The sequence below is a fragment of the Nycticebus coucang genome, chromosome 2 (assembly GCF_027406575.1).
Source record: "Nycticebus coucang isolate mNycCou1 chromosome 2, mNycCou1.pri, whole genome shotgun sequence".
NCBI classification, from domain to species: Eukaryota; Metazoa; Chordata; class Mammalia; order Primates; family Lorisidae; genus Nycticebus; species Nycticebus coucang.
Genome location: NC_069781.1, coordinates 184,373,806 through 184,400,328, shown reverse-complemented (window position 1 = coordinate 184,400,328; position 26,523 = coordinate 184,373,806). Strand labels below are relative to the sequence as shown.

General features: G+C 50.2%; 2 protein-coding genes and 1 non-coding gene across 5 annotated transcripts in view; all 3 read right to left on the bottom strand.

Annotated features, from left to right (window-relative positions):
• Positions 1-285: 285 nt before the first annotated feature.
• RPL13 (ribosomal protein L13) lies at positions 286-3,316 on the bottom strand. The gene is made up of 6 exons (XM_053555563.1): positions 3,218-3,316; positions 2,819-2,936; positions 2,551-2,692; positions 2,168-2,341; positions 1,485-1,541; positions 286-466 (listed from the first exon to the last, which is right to left on the bottom strand). Exons 2-6 carry the CDS (start codon positions 2,920-2,922, stop codon positions 308-310), a joined length of 636 nt encoding a protein of 211 aa, XP_053411538.1. The 5' UTR covers positions 2,923-2,936; positions 3,218-3,316; the 3' UTR covers positions 286-307.
• LOC128580290 (small nucleolar RNA MBII-202) lies at positions 2,401-2,484 on the bottom strand. Its single transcript, XR_008378590.1, has one exon. It is a non-coding gene; the product is annotated as a small nucleolar RNA MBII-202 (small nucleolar RNA).
• A 6,981-nt stretch (positions 3,317-10,297) lies between the features above and the next one.
• SPG7 (SPG7 matrix AAA peptidase subunit, paraplegin) overlaps positions 10,298-26,523 on the bottom strand; it is a 48,485-nt gene continuing 32,259 nt past the window's right edge. Inside the window, exons 12-17 of one of the 3 annotated variants that reach the window (XM_053555417.1) lie at positions 25,452-25,562; positions 20,545-20,660; positions 17,007-17,163; positions 14,838-15,004; positions 14,262-14,339; positions 10,298-10,625 (exon numbers count right to left, since the gene is read on the bottom strand). In XM_053555417.1, coding sequence (XP_053411392.1) covers positions 10,428-10,625; positions 14,262-14,339; positions 14,838-15,004; positions 17,007-17,163; positions 20,545-20,660; positions 25,452-25,562 — 827 coding nt within the window. In that variant the 3' untranslated portion in view covers positions 10,298-10,427. Of the gene's footprint in view, positions 10,626-14,261; positions 14,340-14,837; positions 15,005-17,006; positions 17,164-20,544; positions 20,661-25,451; positions 25,563-26,523 lie in introns of those variants that run through there. The other 2 variants (XM_053555426.1, XR_008373239.1) reach the window with 2 other exon arrangements.

The window sequence follows — 26,523 nt, the reverse complement described above, 5'->3', positions numbered from 1 at the left end:
GTTGAAGGTTGCTGTGAGCTGTGACTCCATGACATTCTACTGAAGGTGATTAAGTGAGGCTTTCTCAAAAAAAAAAAAAAAAAAAAAAAAGAAAGAAAGAAAGCTGGCATTAAACCAGCGATAATCAACAATGGCTAAACACAAAAAACTACAAGGCAACCCTGGTTTTGGACTGCCCTTTAACAACACACTCCCAAATAATCCCCTGCCAGAAGTCAAAGCCCCAGGCCCTACACCAGGCCTCCAAGGACACACCACATGCAGACCCAGCTTTACTCCTGATTTATTTAAAGTCCCCAAGAGGGCTTTATTTTTTCTTTTCAACATCCTGTTCTGCAGCTTCCTTGGCTCTTTTTGCCCGTATGCCAAAGAGTCGGGCATTGGCTCGGGCCATACGAAGACTGGCAAATGCCTTGAAGTTCTTCTCCTCCTCCGTGATGACTCTGGCTTTCTCCTTCTTATAGACCTGGAAGGAAGGGAGAAGGGTGAAACCTCCACTTAGGTCAGCAAACCTGGAGGACTGCATGGTAGACTGATCAATGCTGCTTAGGCACTGCTGAAGAGCTACTGAGGCTGCCAAGGAAAAGAGCCACAGCCACCCTACCTGGGATTTAAGTTTAAAAAGTACAATTCTCTCCTAATTTATGGATTTTTGACTGCAAGAATGAAAAATAAATAACCCCAAACCCATAGCACCTCAGATCTGAAGCATGTCCCCAGGAAGGAAGGTTAGGGTTAGGATCTGATCAAACACCCCCAAAGCCTGTGGCTTGGGCTTCCAAATAGCAACTGGGAAGTTTTTGAAGATCATTAATTAATTAAATTGTTTCTGAAAGAAGTTCCAACAAGCCTCAGCACAGTGGCTCAATGCCTGTAATCCCAGCACTCTGGGAGGCCAAGAGGGTAGATTACCTGAGTTCCTGAGTTTTGAGACCAGCCTTCGCCAGAGCGAGACCTCATCTCTAAAAATAGCTGGGAGCTGTGGTAGGTGCCTGTAGTCCCAACTATTTAGGAGGCTGAGGCAAGAGAATCGTTTGAGCCCAAGATTTGAGGTTGCTGTGAGCCATGAAGCCATGGTACTCTACTAAAGGTGATAAAGTGAGACCGTATGGAAAAAAAAAGTTCAAAACAAGTACATTCTTTTAACTTTTTTTTGATCAATACAATTTAAGTGGGGCAAGGAAGTTTAACTATAGGTTCTAGAGTGCCATGAGTTTAAAAAGGGTTGAGAAATATTGTCCTAAAGCTTCCCAAAAGGCAGGAAAAGGATGCGTCTCATGAAAGTCTATCTGTTAAGAATTTAGGGTTGCGCTAACCAGAGCAAAAAGAATGATCCTCTCCAAAAACTTGTAAATCTCTATACCCATGCCAGATGCCACTGAGTCACCCCCCTTTAGCCTGACCCCCTGCTCCAATAAGCACCCATGTATCCATCCACCCATCTCGCTTAACCCATAAACTCAGGGAGCTGAGGGTTCACTTACATTTCGTATGGGCATGACAGGTCCTGTGAGCTGGGTGGCCAATTTGAGTTCTTCTTTCTGTTTGTTAAGGAGAAAAGAGTTAAGTGGATTAACTTCACTGTATACTTAAGACAGGCCCATATCTCTCCCTGTCTGTCCTATGTTCTTGGAAAAGGAGCCAGTGCCTATATTTTTAGCGTCCCACGTGGCTTAAGCCCCCATGTGACCAGTAATAGTACATTGTCAAGATACCTATTCTGTCTAGTGGCCAAAACAAGCAGAAATGGAGGCTTTTTAAAATCCCACCTACCGGTGACACAGGGACAGCATAGAGTAGAACCATTCCCAAATTCAATTCCCAGGAAGGCAGAAATTAACTATCAACTTCCTTCAACAAAGTGTTTCTAGAAATGTTCTTGGATAGAATGTCTCTCACGGAAAAAAGGAGGCTACAAGCCAGCAACACCACCACCAAACAGGCCTCATTACTGAGAAAGACAATGGTTAATCTCAGCCCTTTTGATTAATGACAAAATCAACTCCTCACTAATACTAACAGCCACGTTTGGGAAGATGAAAAGACAGCAGGGGAATATTTTTCTTTCTTAAAACAGCTGAACACAAGGACAACTGGACTAAGCCTCTCCAAAGGCATCTTCCAACACTACTGTACCCACACCCCACCGGCTCAGCACTGTACTCACAGAACTGTCCCCCTTCTTGGGGGCCGAGGGTTTCCTGGGGAAGAGGATGAGTTTGGACCGGTACTCCTTCAGACGCTGCACGTTCGCCTGCAGGGACTCAGTCGACTTGTTCCTCCTCCTCGGATCCACGGAAATCCCGATGGTCCGGGCCACCTTCTTGTGGATGCCGGCCACCTGCCCACAGAAGCACCCAAGTGAAGCCAAGGGCGAGCAGTCCCTAGCCTCCAGGCTCAAGCGAAAACGCTCAGTTATCAGATGGAAAAGGGTTCAAATGTACTTTCATCAATGCAGTACAGAGATTCCGGAGAATGTCATCATTCAACTGAGAGCAGCAGAGACCAACTACAACCTGCCTCCGATAACGCGGGTTTGCCAAAACTCACCCGCAACTCCTCCAGGCTGAAGCCCCTGCCAGCGCGAACTTTGGTGTGGTACCTCACCGTGGGGCACCTGACGATGGGCCGGATAGGGCCGGACGCGGGGCGCGGGGCAATGCGGCGCGCCTTTGCTTGCCGGGCCTTGCGCCTGTCGAGAGGTAAGTGCAGCCGTGGTCACCTGAAGCCGACGGCGGTGCGGCGCGGCTACCGCCCAGGCCACCGCGCCACCCACCGAAGGCCGACCAGGGCCTCAGTACCACCGCCGTCCACTCACCTGCGGATCTTCCGAGCCGGCTGATTGAACCACGTGGCCACGCGCCGCTGCCAGTCCTTGTGGAAGTGTGGCTTCAAGATCATGCCATTCCGGCTTGGCGCCATGGCTGCCTACGGCGCTGGGGCCGCCAAGAGGAGAGGAGCGAGTGAGAGACCGGGACGCGGCCGCGCGACCCCCAGGACACCGCCCCAAGCCCTCCGGCCCTGGCCGCTAGGTAGCGCCCAAAGAACCAGGACCCCGACCCGTCGGCGGCAGAGGCCCTGACTTGGACCCAAGGCCCCTTCATAGCTACTTCGGCCGCTAAGCTAGCCCGGTAGCGACAGGAGGAAGCAGAAGGAGTTCGATGGTGCCCGATGGAGTCGGATGGCGCCCGCATGGGACGAAACAGAGAGTGCTAACCTCTAAGTGGGAGAGAAGCCGAGCGGAAAGGAGACACCGCCGCCAAGCACCCTGGGATGGTGGTGGGCTCGACCAATCACAAGCGCCGAGTGTTCCGACCAATCCGAGCCAGGAAAGAAGGAAGTGACGACACGGCGCCGCTTGGGCCCCGGAGAACTGCTGCGGGACCTGGGCCCAGCGTTGCGGACGATCCTTCTCGGGTGCTGCGTGCGTCTGTCCACTTCGCAACCGCGGCAGCGCGGCCGGCGCTTCAGCCTGTGCGTGGGCCGTGGGCGGCCTTCGCGGGATAAGAGGGCAGCAGTCCCAAGGCGGAAGGAAAATAGGCAGTTTCAACTCAGCGGAGTCCTGGTTCGAATTCTAGGAATTTTACTTTGTACATTGCGGAGACACAGTATGTTAGAGGTGCTAAGGTGCAAAGGATTTATTGAAATGCGAACCAGCGCCACCTAAATTCCTCGTTTTCCTCGTTCCAGCGTTTTTTTTATTTTTTGAGACAGAGCCTCAAGCTGTCGCCCTGCTGTGGCGTCACAGCTCACAAGCGATTCTGGGCTCAAGCGATTCTCCTGCCTCCACCTCCCAAGTAGCTGGGACTACAGGCGCCCGTCACAACGCTCAGCTATTTTTTTTTTTGTAGAGACAGAGTCTCACTTTATGGCCCTCGGTAGAGTGCCGTGGCCTCACACAGCTCACAGCAACCTCCACCTTCTGGGTTTAAGCGATTTTCTTCTCTCAGCCTCCCGAGTAGCTGGGACTATAGGTGCCCGCCACAACGCCGGGCTATTTGTTTGTTGCAGTCAAGCCGGGGCCGAGTTTGAACCCGCCACCCTCGGTATATGGGGCCGGCGCCCGCTCAGCTATTTTTTGGTTTCAGCCATCATTGTTGTTTGGCGGGCCCAGGCTGGATTCAAACCCGCCAGCTCAGGTGTATGTGGCTGGGGCCTTAGCCCCTTGAGCCACAGGTGCTGAGCCCATTTTTTTTTTTAATTTAATAACAATAACAATGTTTAAGATAAGGACTAGAAACAAAAACCTAGTAAATAATAAACGAACATAAATACGTTCAGAAAAGAAATAGGAGAATTGCTGCATCAATATTAAGCAAAAATAATAATGCAAAGAAAGTAACATTCACACTGTCAAATAAGAGTATGTCTATTATAGAATGCTTTGACTCAGATTCAGTATGGAGTCATCAGTTTATTTTTAGTCTCAAAAAATAGACAACTAATATAAATAAAAGATAATTTCAAAAAATAGATTATGCTGAATCTTATAGACAATAGAAAAAGAAGAAATACTTCAAAATGCTTCCCCAAAAAGCCCATTTTTAAAATTATTATTTATTTTGAGACATGGCTATGTCGCCCTGGGTACAGTGCTGTGGCGTCACAGCTCACAGCAACCTCAAACTCTTGGGCTCAAGCTATCCTCTTGCCTTAGCCTCCCAAGTAGCTAGGACTACAGGCACCGCTGCAACGCCCGGCTATTTTTTTGTTGCAGTTGTCATTGTTTGGCAGGCCAGGGCTGGGTTCGAACCAGCCAGCCTCAATGTATGTGGCTGGCACCATAACCACTGTCCTGTCGATGCTGAGCCTCGTTCCAGCGTTTATTCCCGTCCTGTTTGGAATATTTATTTCATTTTGTAGGTAAAATTAACATTTACTCAGTGTCTTTAGTAAACTGGACATTCAGTACTTCATGTGCATTTTCATATTTAATTCCACACGGCTACCCAATGAGATGGGAGCTACTTCTTTGGCCCCCCCTTTCCAAATGAGGAAACTTGACAGGATTAGGTACCTTCCCCAGGTCGTGAGGGTCCGAATGCAAACATCACAGTTGCTGTGCCTACTGCTTCTCTATTTTTGTTTCAGGATTATTGAGGGTACAAAGAGATTACACTGATGGCATTTGTTAGGTAAAGTCCCTCTTATAATTGTGTCCCATTCCCTCCTACTGCCTCTCGAGACAGAGACAGCATCTTAAATATTTTTTTTAGAGACAAGCATCTTAAAAATAAAAATTAAGGGCGGCACCTGTGGCTCAGTCGGTAAGGCGCCGGCCCCATATACCGAGGGTGGCGGGTTCAAACCTGGCCCCGGCCAAACTGCAACCAAAAAATAGCTGGGCTTTGTGGCGGGCGCCTGTGGTCCCAGCTACTCGGGAGGCTGAGGCAAGAGAATCGCTTAAGACCAGGAGCTGGAGGTTGCTGTGAGCTGTGTGATGCCATGGCACTCTACTGAGGGCCATAAAGTAAGACTCTGTCTCTACAAAAAAAAAAATTAAGTAGCCAGGCATACATCCATGTCCTGTGTTCTCATCACCTCTTATTCTCTGAGTGCTCTCTGTAAACCTTTATATCACAATAACCGTCTTTAATGTGAGCCCTTACTGCTACCACATGGCTTACCCCTCCTTTTTTGAGGGAGGATGGCACCTGTGGCTCAGTGAGTAGGGCGCTGGCCCCCTCTACCGAGGGTGGCGGGTTCAAACACGGCTCCAGTAAAACTTCAACAAAAAATAGCCAGGCGTTGTGGCAGGTGCCTGTAGTCCCAGCTACTGGGGAGGCTGAGGCAAGAGAATCGCCTAAGCCCAAGAGCTGGAGGTTGCTGTGAACTGTGATGCAACAGCACTCTACCGAGGGCGACCAAGTGACACACTCTGTCGCTAAAAAAAACCCCAACTTTTTTTGAGACAGTCTCACTTGGTACCCTGGTTAGAGTGCTGTGGCATCAGCCTAATTGACAGCAACCTAAAAGTCCTGGGCTAAAGTGATCCTCTTGCTTCAGCCTCCCAAGTAGCTGCAGTTGTGTGGACCACAATGCTGGGCTAGTTTTTTTTTTTTTTTTCCTATATTTAGTAGAGATGGGGTCTAGCTGTTGCTCAGGCTGGTCTCCAACTCCTGATCTCATAGGATTCTCCTGCCTCACCCTCCCAGAGGGCTAGGATTACAGGTGTCTCCAACCCCTCCTGGTAAAACAATACACAAGTTTTAAGAATGTCATCACAGGGCGGCGCCTGTGGCTCAGTTGGTGGGGCGCCGGCCCCATATGCCGAGGGTGGTGGGTTCAAACCTGGCCCCGGCTGAACTGCAACCAAAAAATAGCTGGGTGTTGTGGTGGGCGCCTGTAGTCCCAGCTACTTGGGAGGCTGAGGCAAGAGAATCGCTTAAGCCCAGCAGTGGGAGGTTGCTGTGAGCTGTGTGATGCAATGGCACTCTACCGAGGGCCATGAGGTGAGACTCTGTCTCTACAAAAAAAAAAAAATTTCATGACAGCCAGGCATGGTGGTTCATGCCTCTAATCCCAGCACTCTGGGAGGCTGAGGCAGGTGGATTCCTTGAGCTTAGGAGTTCGAGACCAGCCTGAGCAACAGTGAGACTTGTCTCTACTAAAAATAGAAAAATTACCCAGGTGTTGTGGCAGGTGCCTTTAGTCCCAGCTACTCAGGAGGCTGAGGCAAGAGGATTTCTAGAGCCCAAGAGTTTGAGGTTGCTGTGAGCTATGATGCCACAGCACTCCATCCAGGGTGACAGTGAGACTGTCTCAAAAATTAATGACACAGGATGTGAAATGTAGAGGCCAGGGCGGCGCCTGTGGCTCAGTGGGTAAGGCGCCGGCCCCATATACCGAGGGTGGCAGGTTCAAACCCGGCCCCGGCCAAACTGCAACCAAAAAATAGCCGGGCGTTGTGGCGGGCGCCTGTAGTCTCAGCTGCTTGGGAGGCTGAGGCAAGAGAATCACTTAGGCCCAGGAGTTGGAGGTTGCTGTGAGCTGTGTTAGGCCATGGTACTCTACTGAGGGCCATAAAGTGAGACTCTGTCTCTACAAAAAAACTAAAACGTAAAAAAAAAAAAAGAAATGTGGAGGCCAGTGTCCTACACTGAATAAACAGGTTGCTGATAGTTTCCAATCTTACTGAGACACCTTTGGGTGTTAGAAAGTGCAAGTTGTTAGCCGGGCGTTGTGGCAGGCGCCTGTAGTCCCAGCTACTTGGGAGGCTGAGGCAAGAGAATCACTTAGGCCCAAGGATTTGGAGGTTGCTGTGAGCTGTGTGACGCCACGGCACTCTACCGAGAGCGATAAGGTGAGACTCTGTCTCTACAAAAAAAAAAAAAGAAAGTGCAAGTTGTGACTCAGCGAGAACCCTTTTTCCTGAGCAAAAGGTACCTACAAGGCCAGCTACACAGGAGGCAAAAGGATCACTTGAACCCAGGAGTTTGAGGTTGCTGAGAGCTTAGCTGATGCCACACATTCTAGCCTGGGCAACAGAGTGACTATCTCAAAACATAGTGGCATAGTGGCTCACACTTATAAACCCAGTGCTCTGGAAGGTTGAGGCCGGAAGATCCCTTGAACCCGGGAGTTTGAGACAAACCTGAGCAAGAGCAAGATTGTCTCTACTAAAAATAGAAAAACTAGCCGGGCATTGCGATGGTTGCTTGTAGTCCCAGCTACTCGGGAGGCTCACTTGAGCCCAGGAGTCTGACGTTCTGTGAGCTTCGATGATGCCAAGGCACTCTACCTAGGGCAAGACAGTAAGACTCTGTCTCAAGAAAAAAAAAAAAAAAAAGCTCATCATCAGGAAGACAGAAGATGTAAAAAGAGCAGAATATATGCCCACATCATGAGAAATACCAGTGAATGGAAAACTCGAAGTACGCCATTGTGTGAGTCACAAATGTTTATCAGTATAGACCAGAATGGAGAAGAATAAGCAATACCTTGTATTATGATTTGAGAACTGTAAGTTAATTTTTTAAGATTTTTTTTTTTTTATTAAATCATAGCTGTGTACAATAACTTTTAAGATTCTTTAACGGGCTCAGCATGAATAGCACAGTGGTAGTGGTGCTGGCCACATGCACCAAGGCTGGCAGGTTTGAACCCAGCCCCGGCCAGCTAAACGACAACTGCGACAAAAAAATAGTCAGGTATTGTGGTGGGCACCTGTAGTCCCAGCTACTTGGGAGGCTGAGGCAAGAGAATTGCTTAAGCTCAAGAGTTGGAGGTTGCTGTGAGCTGTGATGCCATGGCATTCTACTAAGGGCGATATAGTGAGACTCTCAAAAAAAAAAAAAAATTTTTTTTAATCATCTTGTTTTTTTTTTTTTCTTTTCTTTTTTTGAAACAGTTTTGTCACTGTCAGTAGAGTGCTGTAGCAACCTCAAAGCCTTGGGCTTAAGCAATTCTCTTGCCTCAGCTCCCAAGTAGCTGGGACTACAGGCACCTGCCACAACTCCCAGCTTTTTTTTTTTTTTTTTTTTTTTTCAGATAGAGTCTGGGGACGGTTCCTGTGGCTCAAAGGAGTAGGGCTCGGGCCTCATATTCCATATGCTGGAGGTGGCGGGTTCAAGCCCAGCGGGTTCTGGCCAAAAACTACAAAAAAAAAAAAAAAAAAGTGATGGGGTCTAGCTCTGGCTCAGGCTGGTCTCGCACTCCTGAGCTCAGGCAATCTACCTACCTCAGCCTCTCAGAGTGCTGGCATTATAGGCGTGAGCCACTATGCCCAGCCCTTCTGGGGTTTTCTGTTATTGTATTAAGTACATACATAACTACTTAAAGAACAAATGTGTGTCTTCACAGGGAGACCTAACTCACCTAAGTAGATGAAAGTGGATCATAGCATAGAAGCTACAGCATAGAAGAATTCGAAATGGCTGCGTTCCGCTACTGACTTGGTCTTTCCCTTATCTCCAGCCAAAAAGTTTCAACCCTTGGGCGGTGCCTGTGGCTCAGTGAGTAGGGCACCGGCCCCATATACGGAGGGTGGTGGGTTTGGCCCCGGCCAAACTGCAACAAAAAATAGCCAGGCATTGTGGTGGGCGCCTGTGGTCCCAGCTACTCAGGAGGCTGAGGCAAGAGAATCGCTTAAGCCTAGGAGTTGGAGTTGCTATGAGCTGTGTGATGCCAAAGCACTCTACTGAGGGCAATAAAGTGAGAGTCTCTAAAAAAAAAAAAAAAAAAGTTTCAACCTATAGGTACCTTTTCCATTGGTCAGTTCGAACCAAGCAGGAGATGCTATTCCAGATCCAACAGAACTACAGGATTTCACAGAAGTGGAAATTTCCAACTTTCAGAAAGTAAGTCTATAAATTCCTGAGAGCTGAGTCAACATGGAGAGGACCCTGCAGGTGTATTCTTGTGGTCTCCTTGAGAAGACCTGTTCTAGACCCCACCCTTCTCAGGGATCCTCTCTCACTGGGCATCCTATGTCCTTTATCCCTACAGGGTCCAGGGCCCAGATTCCTGCATCACTCATAAACAGAAGACAAAAGATCTTGTCATCTAGGATAAGTCTCTCGGGTCTGGGTTAGAGCTGGCCAGACAGCACACATGTGGAGTCTCTACCCACAGAATTTATTAGTAAAGTGCCACAACAACACTCAGGACAGTAAAATCTTGGGCATCCCCAACCCATTCAACTGGACCATTAGGAGAGGCTCCCAACTGGAGCCTGTCCATAGGGTAGTATATGGCAGTGTTCCTCCATGGCCTAGAAGGAACTGTGTGCCCTCACCAATGAGGGAACATGACGACAGAGCCAGGGCAACTGCCTAGAGGTTCCCTTCATTTGGACTCTGCCAGCATTCTGAGGGGCTGCAGGCCCTGAGGCTGTGCTCAAGCCTGGGCATAAATAGGGGTCTGCTCAGACTTTGAGTGCTGCCTCAGGGCCAGCCCTGCACTGAGAACAAGAGAAGTGTTCTTTCCTTTTTTTTTTGTAGAGACAGAGTCTCACTTTATGGCCCTTGGTAGAGTGCCGTGGCCTCACACAGCTCACAGCAACCTCCAATTCCTGGGCTTAAGCGATTCTCTTGCCTCAGCCTTCCGAGTAGCTGGGACTACAGGTGCCCGCCACAACGCCCGGCTAGCTTTCCTTTTTTTTTGAGACAGTCTCACTTTTTTTTTTTTTTTTAGTTTTTGGCTGGGGCTGGGTTTGAACCCACCACCTCCAGCATATGGGGCAGCACCCTACTCCGTTGAGCCACAGGTGCCACCCAAGAGAAGTGTTCTATGCAGACTTTGGAACAGCACTGATAATCTTCCCCCAGGGGAAGCAATACATAAATGCAAAGTTCAGTCATTTTTGCAAAGAAATTTACTAATCACATACAGAGAGATCATCAAGCCCTCAGTCAACATGGAGTGATGAATCTCAGCTGAGAAGAAACACAGGCAGCTAAGTGAGTTCATGCTCGGAGCTGTCCACGCTACTTGGGCCAAGACGGCTCTTCCCCTTGTGGGGGCAGTGGAGCCTCTGCTTCCTCCCCGGAGTCCTGCTTCTCTCTCTGGGCATCTATCCACCTCTGTGGGGCAATCATCTTCTTAGGCCCATGAGGTGGTGGGCCGATAAGTGCCTCAATGTCCTCGTAGTTTATCACCTCCTTTTCCAGAAGGGCGCTCGCCAGCTAGAAAGAACAGGTCAGTGTGAGAGTCCCCAGGGAGGTGGCAGCTCTGACACAGACGGGTCCCAGGTCCCCACACTTTGTCTCAATCATAGAAATGACTTGCCAGCTGCCAGCCTCAATTCTTCTACTTCTCTTTGAAAGTCTCTGCTTAGTTTTGAAAACTGCAATTTCCATCACAAAACAGTTTGTCTATCTACGGGCTGGGGGAGTACAATGCAGAACCCTCCTGGCCAGAATCTGGGGAGAGGGTGTGTGAGCAGGAGGACCTCCCAGTTGGGGGCAGGGATTGTGGTCCTGGCAAACACCTCACTTGCACATCACTCCACATGTGGCAATTGTTGTGGCTCCACCCTGGCCACAGAGAACACTGCTACAGCCACACCTTGTGTTCCTGATAAGGCAAAAGGCATCCATGTTTTCTTTTCTTTTTTTTTTTTAAGACAGAGCCTCACTGTTGCCCAGGCTAGTGTGCTATGGCATCATAGCTCATAGCAACCTTAAACTCTTGGGCTCGAGCGATCCTCCTGCCTCAGCCTCCTGAGTAGCTGGAATTACAGGCGCCTGCCAGAACGCCTGGCTATTTTACTTTATAGACAGGGTTTCGCTCTTACTTAGGCTGGTCTCCAACTCCTGAGCTCCAGCAATCCACCTGTCTCAGCCTGTCAAGAGTGCTGGGATTGGGCGGCACCTGTGGCTCAGTGAGTAGGGTGCCGGCCCCATATGCCGAGGGTAGCAGGTTCAAACCCAGCCCTGGCCAAACTGCAACAAAAAAATAGCCGGGCGTTGTGGCGGGCGCCTGTAGTCCCAGCTGCTCGGGAGGCTGAGGCAAGAAAATCGCCTAAGCCCAAGAGTTAGAGGTTGCTGTGAGCCCTGTGACGCCACGGCACTCTACCCGAGGGCGGTACAGTGAGACTCTGTCTCTACAAAAAAAAAAAAAAAAAGAGTGCTGGGATTACAGGCATGAGCCATTGTGCACAGTTGGCTTCCATGTTTTCAAAACAAAATGGTAACCCCTGAAACTGGGGCAATTCTTCTGTGGCTGTACTGCAAGACAAATACTTTGTGAAGGGATGCTCTGATATACCATGTACTGACTGAGTGAGCAGCTCACAGTTCAAGCATCACACACTCCATTCAGTGGGTGCTTGGCCTGCAGCCCTGTCCCCCACATATCCCTGCTCCCACAGAGCAGCTGGTCAGTAACAGGGAGGCCTGGTCTATACACAGATGCTGGTGCAGCCTGGGGGAGCAGTGCCCCCTTCAGGAAGGGCAGCATGCATGTGGTGCCCATCTGTCCACACACACAAGGCCCACCACTATTGAGTTCTGGGCAGTAGGTATCAGAACCAAAGGGTACAAAAGTACCCCACACAGCCTCACTGGGAGAAAAACATCCGACAATCTCAACTGAGGAGCGTTCTACAAAACACTAAACAAATCCTCAAAACTACTAAAGTCAGGTGGTGCCTGTGGTTCAGTGAGTAGGGCACCGGCCCCATATACCGAGGGTCGCGGGTTCAACCCCAGCCCCGGAAAAAACTGAAACAAACAAAAAAATAGCCGGACATTGTGGCGGGCGCCTGTAATCCCAGCTGCTCAGGAGGCTGAGGCAAGAGAATCGTGTGAGCCCAGGGGTTGGAGGTTGCTGTGAGCTGAGTGACGTCATGGCACTCTACCGGAGGGCGGTACAGTGAGACTCTATCTCTCCAAAAAAAAAATCCAACTACTAGGGCGGCGCCTATGGCTCAAGGAGTAGGGCGCCAGTCCCATATGCCGGAGGTGGCAGGTTCAAACCCTGCCCCGGCCAAAAAAAAAAAAAACTACTAAAGTCGGCTCCGCACCTGTGGCTCAAGCTGCTAAGGTGCCAGCCACATACACCTGAGCTGGTGGGTTCGAATCCAGCCTGGGCCTGCCAAACAACGACAGCTGCAACCAAAAAATAGCCAGGCATTGTGGCAGGTGCTTGTAGTCTCAGCTACTTGGAAGGCGGAGGCAGGAGAATCGCTTGAGCTCCGGAGTTGGAGGTTGCTGTGAGCTATGATGTCAGCACTCTACCCAGGGCAACAGCTTGAGGCTCTGTCTCAAAAAAAAAAAAAACCTACTAAAGTCATTGAAGACCAGGAACGTCTGAGATCCTGGCACAGCCAAGAAGAGCCCATGGAGGCCTGAAGGATACAGAGAAAGGCCCTCAGGGAAGAACCAGGCAGCCAGACTGAGTATGGGCTCCAGTTCACAAAACTATGTGTACGGTGCTCAGGTCAGCGGTATGGGAGGCGGAGAGAGCAAAAGGGCTTCTTTGTGCTGTCTGCAATCTTCTGTCAATCTAAAACTACCCAAAACGAAAACATTGCCAAGGCCCAGAGCAGGGGCTCATGCTTGTAAACCTAGCACTCTGGGAGGCTGAGGGGGTGGATTGCCTGAACTCACAGGTTCGAGACCAGCCTGAGCCAAAGGGAGACCTTGTCTCTAAAAATAGCTGGGCGTTATGGCAGGTGCTTGTAGTCCCAGCTACTTGGGAGCTGAAGCAAGAGAATCGCTTAAGCCCAAGAGTTTGAGGTGCTGGGAACTGTGACGCCATGGCTCTCTGCTGAGGGTGACATAATGAGACTCAAAAAAAAAAAAAAGAAAAGGGGCGGCGCCTGTGGCTCAGTGAGTAGGGCGCCAGCCCCATATGCCGAGGGTGGCGGGTTCAAACCCGGCCAAACTGCAACCAAAAAATAGCCGGGCGTTGTGGCGGGCGCCTGTAGTCCCAGTTGCTCGGGAGGCTGAGGCAAGAGAATCGCGTAAGCCCAAGAGTTAAGAGGTTGCTGTGAGCTGTGTGACGCCACGGCACTCTACCCGAGGGCGGTACAGTGAGACTCTGTCTCTACAAAAAAAAAAAAAAAAAAGAAAGGGCGGCGCCTGTGGCTCAAAGGGGTAGGGCGCTGGCCCCATATGCCGGAAGTGGCAGGTTCAAACCCAGGCCCAGCCAAAAACTGCAAAAAAAAAAAAAAAAAAGGGTGGCGGCTGTGGCTCAAAGGAGTAGTGCGCCAGCCCCATATGGCGGAGGTGGTGGGTTCAAACGGAGCCCCAAAACTGCACAAATAAAAATAAAAAAAGAATAAATCGTTTATTTAACAAAACATTTTCAGGCCTGGCACAGTAGCCCATGCCTGTAATTCCAACACTCTGGGATAGCGGGGCGTTGTGGTGGGCACCTGCAGTCCCAGCTACTCAGGAGGCTGAGGCAAGAGAATTGCTTGAGCCCAAGAGTCTGAGGATGCTGTGAGCTATGATGCTACGGCACTCCACCGAGGGTGAGAAAGTGAGACTCTGTCTCCAAAAAAAAAAAAAAAAAAAAAAAAATTTTTTTTTTTTTTTTTTTTTTTTCAGGAAAAGTTTAGGAGTTTGAAGACGATTAAAAAAGCCTCAGTAATTGCTAATGTGAGTACAGGTAATGTGGGATGTTGTTCTTGCTACTTTGAGGAAAGTGGCTTGATGTGTTCTTAGTAAAAAGTATGGAAAATATAAGATTTCTATTGAGTGGGGTGGAATTTGCATGGCCCCTACTTCCTCTACTCCCTGTGCACTGCAAACACTTCATGCCAGGATGGGCAGGTGAGCACCCCATGGCTGGATACCCCACCAGAGCCTCACCGCCTGCAGCTTGTCCCAGTTGTCCAGCAGCACCTTCTCCGTGTGTCTGTAGGCCCTGGCCACCAGCAGCTTTGCTTCCTGCAGAGGGCAGGCAGTCTTATCAGCAGCAGGTCAAGGACCACCACTCACCGGCTACTCATCTTCAGCAGCAGGGACTGGCCTTTCCCTCTGACGATGAACAGGATAACAGCCAAAGACCCCTGCTCAATGGCTGTTCATACCCTGCAGGCCCCTCCAGGAGGGGCTCTGCCTGCTTCTGTCACACCCCAGCTGCCCCCTGAGCACATGACCAACACCGAGCTGGTTCTGTGTGCATGGCCACTTGGGCACTGGCTCCATCACGCAGTCATCTGATTTTCTTCCCAGATTCACATCTCCAATCTCAGCAGGAGAATGCAGGCCCTCATGCAGAATACCCTTGAACAGGACAGAGCTTCAAAAGCCCAGGAGGAAAAGCCCACATGGGGCCTACAGATGGGCTCTCCCAGAGTGAGCTGGTGAGCCTCCTCTGAGGAAGCAGAGACCCTACCCAGGCAGATCCAGGCAACCTTTCCCCCTTGGGCAGGGCAGACTCACGTGATCCATCATCTGCTGGAGGCCCTGGCTAAAGGGGCGTCGACCCACACCTGCAAAGCCCTCCTGTGCCTCAGAGAAGGAGATGGGCCCGATGCCAGGTGCCATCCCAAACTGCTTCACCATGGAGTAGGCAATGCGGGTGACTTTCCGCAGGTCATCCTGGGCCCCTGGGATGTGGCATCAAGGTGAGTACACTCAGTGCTGTGGCCCAGGGGACCCTCATGCATTTTATCCCTGGGAGTCCCACTATAATGCCAGACAACCAGGACACCTGCGCCTTGTTACTGTTGTTTAACACTTAAAGAAATACTCTCTTGGCTTGGCGCCTGTGGCTCAAGCGGCTAAGGCACCAGCCATATACACCTGAACTGGCAGATTCAAATCCAGCCTGGGCCCACCAAACAATGATGGCTGCAACCAAAAAATAGCCAGGCATTGTGGTAGGCACCTATCGTCCCAGCTACTTGGGAGGCGGAGGCAGGAGAATCGCTTGAACCAGGAGTTGGAGGTTGTTGTAAGCTGCGATGCCACGGAACTATACCCAGGGCAACAGCTTGAGGCTCTGTCTCAAAAAAAAAAAAAAAAAAAAAAAAAAAAGAACGAAAGAAATGCTCTCTGAAGGGCTGGGCGTGGTGGCTCACGCCTGTAATCCCAGCACTTTAGCAGGCTGAGGTGCGCAGAATGCCTTAGCTTACAAATTCTAGACCAGCCTGAGCAAAAGCGACACCTGTCTCTAGAAAAAATAATAATAAAATAATAGGCAGCGCCTGTAGCTCAGTGGGTAGAGCACCGGACAAATACACGGAGGCTGGTGGGTTTGAACTTGGCCTGCACCAGCTAAAACAATGACAACTGCAACAAGGGAAAAAAAAACCAGCCAGGCATTGTGGCAAGCACCTATAGTCCCAGCTACTTAGGGAGGCTGAGGCAAGAGAATCATGTAAGCCCAAGAGTTGAAGGTTGCTGTGAGCTGTGACAGTACAGCACTCTACCCAGGGCAACAGCTTGAGATTCTGTCTCAAAAAAGAAAGAAGAGCTGGACATAGTGGTGGGCACCTATAGTCCCAGCTACTTGGGAGGCTGAGGCAAGAGAATTGCTTGAGCCCAAGAGTCTGAGGTTGCTGTGAGCGTTCTACTGGGGGAAACACACCACGGCATTCTATTGGGGGAAACAAAGTGAAACTCTGTCTCAAAAAAACAAACAAACAAAAAAAACCACTAGGGCAGCACCTGTGGCTCAAAGGAGTAGAGCGCCGGCCCCATATACCGGAGGTGGTGGGTTCAAACCTGGCTCCAGCCAAAAAAAGGAAATGCTCTCTTATTAAAATATTAACATCTGGGCTCACTGCCCAGCTGTGCTCAAGCACAAGCCTGGGTTTTGCAAGAAGGTAAGAGGGATGCTCTCTCACCTTGCTGCACATCCCAGTGAAGTAACAGGGATGTTGAATCTTTCAACTTTATTCCAATAAAGTTGGAAATAATTTACCAATTAAATTCATTTATAGTCTTCATAAAAATTCATTTATAGTCTTCATAAAAATTTTGCCAATGAAATTATTTTAAGCTTTGCTTACTTCCAAATCCACTTTAAGCACAGATCATCTTTTTTTGTTGTTGTTGTTGCAGTTTGGCCGGGGCTGGGTTTGAACCCGCCACCCTCGGCATATGGGGCCGGCGCCCTACCGGCTGAGCCACAGGCGCTGCCGCACAGATCATCTTTTAAAAAACACCTAATGAGGCCACGTGCGGTGGCTCATACCTGTAATCCTAGCACTCTGGAAGGCTGAGGTGGGAGGATCTCAAGAGTTCAGAGTCTGAGACTAGCCTGATCAACAGCGAGACCGTGATTCTACTAAAAATACAAAAACTAGCCAGTTGTCATGGTGGCACCTATAGTCCCAGCTACGTGGGAGGCTGAGGTGGAAGGATGCCTTGAGCCCAGGAGTTTGAGGTGCTGCCAGTTATGACACCATGGAACTCTATCCAGGGTGACAGAGTGAGACTCTATCTCCAAAAAGTCAAAGAACAAAAACAGCAACAAAAAAAGAAAATTCCAAACCCCTTGCATCACACTCAATTCTTCCATCAGTTCCCCCCTTGCAGCAGGACAGAGGCCTAACAATGGGAGAACACCGAGAACATCCCGGCTCCTGGTGTGCTGGTCCTCACCAGAGGTGACCCTGCTGAAGGCGATGGCCTCTGAGGCTCGGCCACCCAGTGCCATGCACATCCGCTCAAACAGTTGCTCCCTGGTGAAGAGATGCTGGTCTCGGGGGAGCATCTGAGCGAAGCCCAGAGCAGCATTAGTCCGTGGTGCTATGGAGACCTGCAGAGTGTCGGTACAGCAGAGTCAGCAAAGCAGGACGTGGGCTTGAAAGAGGAAGAGGTGGGGGCAATGCAAAAGAAGCCTGTCAGAGGGTCTCAAAGCAGGAAGCAAATCTGCACCATCTCATGTTCACACTCTAAGGCTGACCAGGTCACAGGGATAGAGGGTTTCTAGGCAGAGGCACCTGTGCCCACTGTTAAACACTAGGTCTCTCTAAAAGTCAAGGAGATAAGGCCTGTTAGTAACAGACAAATGGGAGGTGGGAGGATGAACCCCCCAGCCGCTGACCTCAGGTGCTGCCGCCCCTTTAGGCTCATGTAGCAGCGAGAAGCCCTAGACACCCGCCACACGTGGGACAGGACTCTAGTGGGTCCTCTGCTGGCCCCTGCTATTTCTGAGAATCATGGCAGCAAGGTAGCCACATCAAAGTGCCTTAAGAATCCCAAGAGAGGGTGGCGCCTGTGGCTCAGTTGGTAAGGCGCCGGCCCCATATACTGAGGGTGGCGGGTTCAAACCTGGCCCCGGCCAAACTGCAACCAAAAAATAGCCGGGCGTTGTGGCGCGCGCCTGTAGTCCCAGCTACTTGGGAGGCTGAGGCAAGAGAATCGCTTAAGCCCAGGAGTTGGAGGTTGCTGTGAGCTGTGTGAGGCCACAGCACTCTACCGAGGGCGATAAAGTGAGACTCTGTCTCTACAAAAAAAAAAAAAAGAATCCCAAGAGAAGGGGCAGCACCTGTGGCTCAAGGAGTAGGGTGCTGGCCCCATAATCAGAGGTGATAGGTTCAAATTCGGCCCTGGCCAAAAACTGAAAAAAAAAAAAAAAAATCCCAAGAGGAAATTTAATTTTAAATCTCAAACTAGTTAAATTAACCCCTAACAGGCTAGAAATAACAGCTGCTATAGTGATGATCACAGAAACCACTGAATCAGTAACAGTCACTTCACAATCTTTCTCTAGCAGAATACTGAGCCTTAAGATTTTTTGTTGAGGTAGAGTTTCCCTATGTTGCCCTTGGTAAAGTGCTGTGGCGTCACAGCTCACAGCAACCTCAAACTATTGGGCTTAAGCGATTCTCTTGGCCTCAGCCTCCCAAGTAGCTGGGACTACAGGCGCCTGCCACAGTGCCTGGCTATTTTTTGGTTGCACTTGTCACTGTTGTTTAGCAGTTCCGGGCTGGGATCGAACCTGCCAGCCTGGGTGTATGTGGCTGGTGCCCTACCCACTGAGCAACAGGCACCGCCAGCAACAAAGAAATTTAAAAATGGATGGCGCTCATAGCTCAGTGGATAGGCGCCGGCCACATACACCCAGGCTAGCGGGACCTGGCCCGGGACAGCTAAAACAACAACAAAAACAGCAGGGCATTGTGGCAGGTGCCTGTAGTCCCAGCGACTTGGAGGCCGAGGCAAGAGAATTGCTTAAGCTCAAGAGTTAGGGGTTGCTGTGAGCTGTGGTCATGGCACTCTACCCAGGGAGTCAGCTTGAGACTGTCTCAAAGAAAAAAAAAAAAGATATTTAAAATTGGTATTTTGTTCATCAAGGATTTTTCTGCATTATATTTTTGAGTTGCTGTGTTAAAATACTATTTATCTTCATTATCAAGATTTTTGGTGTTCCATAAATGTGAAGGCCAAACCAGCATCTGCTCCCTTCTGCAGGGCTCGGCCCCAACTGCACCAGGGGCAGCTGAGCACACCCATCAAAAGCAGCACCTTGTCCCGGGACACAGCCTCCAGCCCTCCTGTACACACAGAAAGGGGCAGCCCTGACGAGCAGGAGTCCCAAGCATCACCAGACTAACAATCCCCTGCTATGCCTGGCACCCTTGAAAACCAGTAATGGACACTGGTATCCGAAGCTGGCCGCTTGCTAGGCCATGTGCATGGGTGCTCCACAGTGAGGAGGGAGTGTAGGGCAGCCCTGGACCGGCCACTGTGATGTGCTACACACACATCCTGTATGGTCGTGTCTCTGGCTCACGCAGGGTCTTGGGGTCTTGGACCCCACACATTTTTTGGAAGCTATTTATGATATTACTATTTAATAAGAATAAATTTTTGGTTGACATTATGTAAATAAAGGTAGTCTTTTAAAAATGCATTTCCTGGTTGGACGCCAGCCCCATATACTGAGGGTGGCGGGTTCAAAATGCAACAACAAAAAAATAGCCGGGCGTTGTGGCAGGCGCCTGTAGTCCCAGCTGCTCGGGAGGCTGAGGCAAGAGAATCACGTAAGCCCAAGAGCTGGAGGTTGCTGTGAGCCGTGTGACACCACAGCACTCTACTCCAGGGCGGTACAGTGAGACTGTCTCTAAAAAAAAAAAAAAAAAAAAAAAAAATGCATTTCCTGGGGCGTCTGTGGTTCAGTGAGTAGGGCGCTGGCCCCATATACCAAGGGTGGCAAGTTCAAACCCAGCCAAACTATAGCAAAAAAATAGCCGGGCGTGTGGCGGGGGCCTGTAGTTCCAGCTACTTGGGAGGCTAAGGCAAGAGAATCACCTAAGCCCAGGAGTTGGAAGTTGCTGTGAGCTGTGATGCCAGGCACTCTACCAAGGGCAACAAAGTGAGACTCTTTATCTCAAAAAAAAAAAAAAAAAAAAAAAAAAGCATTTCTTAAGTCAAGAGCTGCTCATGCCTGCAATCCCAACATCTGGGAGGCTGAGGCAGGAGGCTCACTTGCACTCAAAAATTCAAGACCATAGGGTGCCAGCGCCATATGCCGAGGGTGGCGGGTTCAAACCCAGACCCGGCCAAACTGCAACAACAACAACAAAAAATAGCTGGGCGTTGTGGCGGGTGCCTGTAATCCCAGCTGCTCGGGAGGCTGAGGCAAGAGAATTGTGTAAGCCCAAGAGTTAGAGGTTGCTGTGAGCCGTGTGACGCCACGGCACTCTACCCGAGGGCGGTATGGTCTCTACAAAAAAAAAAAATTCAAGACCAGCCTGAGCAAGAGCAAGACCCTATCTCTATTAAAAACAGAAAAACTAGCTGGGAGTGATGGGTGCCTATAGTCCCTCCCAGGTATTCAGGAGACAGAAGCAGGATTGCTTGAATCCAGGAGTCTGAGGTTGCTATGAGCTATGATGACACCAAGGACACTCTACTCAGAGTGATTCTGTGAGACTGTCTCAAAAAACAAACCAAAAACCAAAAGTGTTCTTAATTCACTCCTCAGTAATAGGAGTTAGTTGGGAGTGGCTAGCACACTGCAACTCTTCACTCCCAGGATGCTGTAACCTCCCAATTATCACGTGTAACTGAAACTGAGGCTCAGGACAGGAGGCTCAGACAAGAGGCACACACCCCAGCCCTGCGTCCTGCTTCCTGGCTTCTGCCCACTGTCCCGGCTTTTCTCTCCCCCGGCCGGCTCTGCAGGACCCACCTTCATCACTGCCTCCGTGTGCTCCAGGAGCCAGCCTACCAGGGCATGGCCTGACTCGTGGAACGCAACCACTTTCTGCTCCTCCTGGGACAGGATCTTGCTCTTTTTGGCAGTCCCTGAAAAGGAAGCCAAGGATGGGCCCAGGCACCACATGCCATTCTCACCCCGCACCGAGCAGGCCCCCTCTGCAGGGTCACTTCCTGGAGCTCTCCCAGCTTTACAACCAGCACCTTTTATCCCAGTGCACAGGGAAGCTCTTCAGGCAGAAGAGATGTGGAAGGAGGTTGTACTTTTGTTACTATACATGGCAGAATCATCAGCACAGCTCCTGCAGGTCTAGGAACAATAGCACCATCTCTAGAAGCCACCCCCTCTCCCCGTTTGGGTTGCAGGGGAGGTTGGGTTGAGTGGGAGGTCACTGCTGGCTTCTGAGTTTGTCACTAACAGGATGGGGGGTCTCCTTTTACTTGCCCCTCAGAACTAGCAGCAGCAGCTGCAGCCTCATAACTTTACAGCTCCCTTCGCCCCTGTACAAGTTGACTGCCTCTCTTCCACTCACATATTCTAACCAGAAATAAAATATATAAAAATATGGGTGGTGCCTGTGGCTCAGTGGGTAGGCCGCCGGCCCCATATACTGAGGGTAGCAGGTTCGAACCCAGCCCCAGCCAAACTGCAACAAAAAAAAATCAGGTATTGTAGCAGGTGCTGTAGTCCCAGCTACTCAGGAGGCTGAGGCAAGAGAATCGCCTAAGCCCAGGAGTTGGAGGTTGCTGTGATGCCACAGCACTCTACCGAAGGCAATAAAGTGAGACTCTGCCTCTTAAAAAAAAAAAAAAAAAAAAATACACGTAGAGTGGCTATAAATTTCGTGTGCAATTTTAAATTGCACATGAACATTATGGCCACCATGTATATACATACATATATATATACAAACACTTCACTTTTTTTTTTTAACCATTTACTTTTTTTTTTTTTTTTGGAGACAGAGTCTTATTATGTTGCCCTCGGTAGGGTGCCGTAGAGTCACAGCTCATAGCAACCTAAAATTCTTGGGCTTAAGCAATTCTCTTGCCTCAGCCTCCGAAGTAGCTGAGACTACAGGTGCTCACCACAACACCTAGCAATTTTTTTTTGCTGCTGTTGTTGTTTAGCAGGCCCAGTCCGGGTTCAATCCCAGCAGTCCTGCTGCATGTGGCCAGCGCCATAACCACTGAGCTACGGCTGCTAATTTTTAAAAACATCAATCACTTCTCACCTCATTGACAAGTCTTTACATTGTATTTCCCCTTTTCAAACACAATAAGACCCTATCTCTACAAAAAATTTAAAAATTAGCTGGGCATTATAGCACATGCCTGTAGTCCCAGTTACCTGGGGAGGCTGAGGCAGGAGGATCACCTGAGCCCAGGAGGTTGAGGCTACAGTGAAAGAAAATTTTCCGTGTTAAAATTACTAGTTAGATTTCATTCACTGTCCAAATATCTCTTTTTCCTTTTTCTTTTTTTTGGAGTAGGGTTCTGCTATGTTGCCAAGGCTGGTCTCAAACTCCTGGCCTCAGTCGGTTTTCCTGCCTTGGCCTCCCAGCATGCTGTAATCACAGGTGTGAGCTCCCATGCTCGGCCAAAATACCTTTATGCAACTTAAATACACTCTAGCTTCAGAGCACTTGGTCTACTGTATAAGCAGAATCTCCCACCACCACTCCCCTAAGTCTAAGTCCTGAGGCACATGGGCCCTGGCAGACAGAGCTGACCCAAAGGACTATGTAAGCCGTAAGACTGCAAATGTTACAAGAGGGGTTCTGCCTGGGGACAAACTTGTCTTTCCAGCAGGGACTAGTCAGGCAGGATTTCCTCCACACAGGAGGAAGGACTAGCCCAGCACACGGGGGGGATGTGGCAAAGGCTGCTGCTCGGCCATTGGAAGGAGAGCCCCACCTAAGAGACTAAGACAGGTGAGAACTTAGCAGCTTCTCTCTCTCCTCTCCCCCACCTTCTCTTCACTTCTGCCTGCTGACCTGGAACAGAGGATGCCCTCCTGATTCACAGCGCCTTCCCTGCTCAGGACCTAAGAGTAAAATGAGTCTTTAAAGCCACTTCCCACCATGGTGGTATATGGAACTTGCGCCTTCCATCTGAAGGGCCAGAGGCTGCCCAGGCTAGGTTTTCCTAGGGACACTGCAGGAGCACACATCAGGCTCTCAGTGCCAGGGGGCTGGTCAGGCAGGCATCACCTGGACATCGGTCAGACCAGAGCCACGAGGGCATCTGTCAGAATAAGCTGTTCCCATGTGAGGGACCATGGTCATGGGTCATCCAGGCATTAGGCCTTCCACCAGGTAAAGAGGAAGTACCCTGTGAAAGTACATGTTGGGAGGCCAAGGCAGGAAAGGCATACCACAAACCCCATGTCCAGCTCTCCCTCTAAGGCCCCGGTGTAGCTGGGGGTATCCACACACTCAGGAGTCCACACCAGGGACCAGCACAGCACCCACAAAAGACAGTGTCCTGTATTGCTTTTTTTTTTTTCTTTAGAGACAAAGTTTTATTTTGTCGCCCTCGGTAGAGTGCCGTGGCGTTACAGCTCACAAGAACCTCTAGCTCTTGGGCTTAGGTGATTCTCTTGCTTCAGCCTCCCGAGTAGCTGGGACTACAGGTGCCTGCCATAACGCCTGGCTATTTTTTTGTTGCAGTTTGGCTGAGGTCAGGTTTGAACCCGCCATCCTCAGTATATGGGGCCGGTGCCCTACCCACAGGCGCCGCCCATCCTGTATTGCTTTAATGGGGTTATAGTTCCCACTCAATCTTTTTGGCTGTGATGTTATCAAAAAATTATAAATTTCCGGGCGGCGCCTATGGCTCAGTGAGTAGGGCGCCGGCCCCATATGCTGAGGGTGGCGGGTTCAAACCCAGCCCCGGCCAAACTGCAACAAAAAAATAGCCGGGCGTTGTGGCGGGCGCCTGTAGTCCCAGCTGCTTGGGAGACTGAGGCAAGAGAATCGCGTGAGCCCAAGAGTTAGAGGTTGCTGTGAGCCGTGTGACGCCACGGCACTCTACCCGAGGGTGGTACAGTGAGACTCTGTCTCTACAAAAAAAAAAAAAAAAAAAAATTATAAATTTCCACATCAAAATAAATGCTTATACAAGAACAAACTTTTAGGCTTGGTGCCTGTAGCTCAAGCAGCTAAGGTGCCAACCACATACACCAGAGCTGGCAGGTTCAAATCCAGCCTGGGCCTGCCAAACAACAATGACAGCTACAACCGAAAAATGGCCAGGATGGAACTTGCGCCCTCCATCTGCGGCAGGTGCCTGTAGTACCAGCTACTTGGGAGGCTGAGGGAAGAGAATCACGTGAGCCCAGGAGTTTGAGATTGCTGTGAGCTGTGATGCAACGGCACTCTACCAAGGGCAACAAAGTAAGACTCTGTCTCTAAAAAAAAAAAAAAAAGACGGGCGGCGCCTGTGGCTCAGTCGGTAAGGCGCCAGCCCCATATACCGAGGGTGGCGGGTTCAAACCCAGCCCTGGCCAAACTGCAACCAAAAAATAGCCGGGAGTTGTGGCGGGCGCCTGTAGTCCCAGCTACTCGGGAGGCTGAGGCAAGAGAATCACTTAAGCCCAGGAGTTGGAGGTTGCTGTGAGCTGTGTGAGGCCACAGCACTCTACAGAGGGCCATAAAGTGAGACTCTGTCTCTACAAAAAACAAAAAACAAAAAAAAAAGACGCAAGGCAGCCTCAGTCCTCTCTAGCCAGGTGCCTGCGTGGGCTGCACTTTGCCCAACAGCTGCCCCTCCCCAGGTGCCTCATCTCCCTCAGGGACCAGCTGCTGTCTGGAGCTGCAGCCCTGGGACCAGGGACAGCTTATAAAGGCTTCTTAACATCTGTGAGAAAGAACAAGCAGCTCCCTGTCTTCAGTCTGTCTGAGAATGTTGCAGCTGCTCTGAGCCCTGAACCAATGAGAAGAGAGATATGGGTGCTGCCCAGCGTGGCTGCAGAAGTTTCACATCTTGGTCTCAGTTGAGTCCTGCCCTCACAGACATCCACAGGCCCCATCTTCAAAAGCTCTGGTGAGGCACTGCCAGAGGCTGCCCTGTTCTCCCACCACAAAAAACTCATCCCCTCATTCCTGAATAGGGCGATGGGCTTCTGTAGAGGTGGAGGAACACCAGACACAGGACTCTGATGGCACAGACACCCTTGCAGGCCTGTGGGTGGCAGCAGCCTCAACCTACCAGAAAATGCAGCTCTGGGCATTGTCCACTTGGTGGTCAGCTCTCAGGCACCATAGGGATAGCTGCTGGCCTGAGGACCATCATACCTGGGCTTGTCTATATTTCTACATTTCTGCTGAAAGCATGTGTGCTCTTAGGGAAACGTGCAGCATTTCAAGCCAAGGAAAAGTTAAGTTATGCTGTAAAGATCTGACTCATAAGAAATTGAAATACTAGGCTGAGAATGTGGCTCAGTGGATAGGGCGCCGGCCCCATATACCGAGGGTGGCGGGTTCAAACCCGGCCCCGGCCAAACTGCAACAAAAAAATAGCCGGGCGTTGTGGTGGGTGCCTATAGTCCCAGCTACTCCCGGAGGCTGAGGCAAGAGAATCGCCTAAGCCCAGGAGTTGGAAGTTGCTATGAGCTGTGTCATGCCATGGCACTCTACCAAGGGCGATAAAGTGAGACTCTGTCTCTACAAAAAAAAAGAAATTGAAATACTTTGTGTGTTTCCCCTCTTCCCTGACAATTCTTTGCCTTGTTCCTAAATCATACCATGCTTAAGGCTGGATGTAGTTCCATCTACTTCACCTCTAATTTTATTTGGGGAGACTGGTGTCTAGGCGGATTCTTCTGGGGTTCACGCTCTCCCAAGCACAAGGCCTTGACAGAGGGGAAGGTGCTCATACCGGCGAGGACGCGCTCCACAGCGTACTCAAAGTTGAAGGTGTGGACGGACGTATGCCCCTCCCGTGCCGCATGCAGCGCAGCCTCATTACAGATGTTGGCGATGTCTGCACCTGTTGACACAAAGTCAGGTGAGTGGGGAATGGGGGAGGCATTTTGCTCTATCAGGCTTTAAGGAGGAGGAAAGTGACTGGGCACAGTGGCTTCTGCCTGTAATTCTAGTGCTGTGGGAGGCCGAGGCAGAAGGATCTCTTGAGCTCAAGTTTCTTTTTTTTTTTTAGATAAAGCTTTAAGCTGTCACCCTGGGTACAGTGCCATGGCATCACAGCTCACAGCAACCTCCAACTCCTGGGCTCAAGCCATTCTCCTGCCTCTGCCTCCCAAGTAGCTTAGACTACAGGCACCAGCCACAACGCCTAGCCATTTTTTTGTTGCAGCCGACACTGTTGTTTGGCGGGCCCAGGCTGGATTTGAACCTACCAGCTCAGGTGAATGTGGCAAGGCCATAGGCGCCAAGCCAGAGCTCAGGAGTTTAAGACCAGCCTGAGCAAGGGCTAGACCCTATCTCTCTAAAAATTATACAATTAGCTGGATGTGGTAGGGCATGCCTGTAGTCCCAGTGACTTGGGAGGCTGAGGTGGGAGAATGGCTTAAGGCAGCAGTTTGGGGCTGGTCTGGGCAGCGCAGTGAGGAGCTGTCTCAAAAAGAAAAAAAAAAAACATTTCATTAGGAAGCAGAGGTTGGGAAGCAGCCTCTCCTTGTGCTGTGTCGAACTGAAGCCATGTCACAGACATGAGCTAGCAAGGTGCGTCTCCTTTCTGGGAGTGGCTCTGACAGGCGCCACGCCAAGAGCTCCTAGGCAGGTGGCACACCACATGCCCCTAGGTCCCTCCTGGAGTTTGCTCCACGTTGTATTCCATATGAGCATTGATGGATAAGAGATTAAAGGGTCTCTAGAAGCCACAAGATTCTGTTAAAGATCTTAAAAAATAATCAAAAGGGGGCGGCACCTGTGGCTCAATGAGTAGGGCACTAGTCCCATATACTGAGGGTGGCAGGTTCAAACGGGGCCCT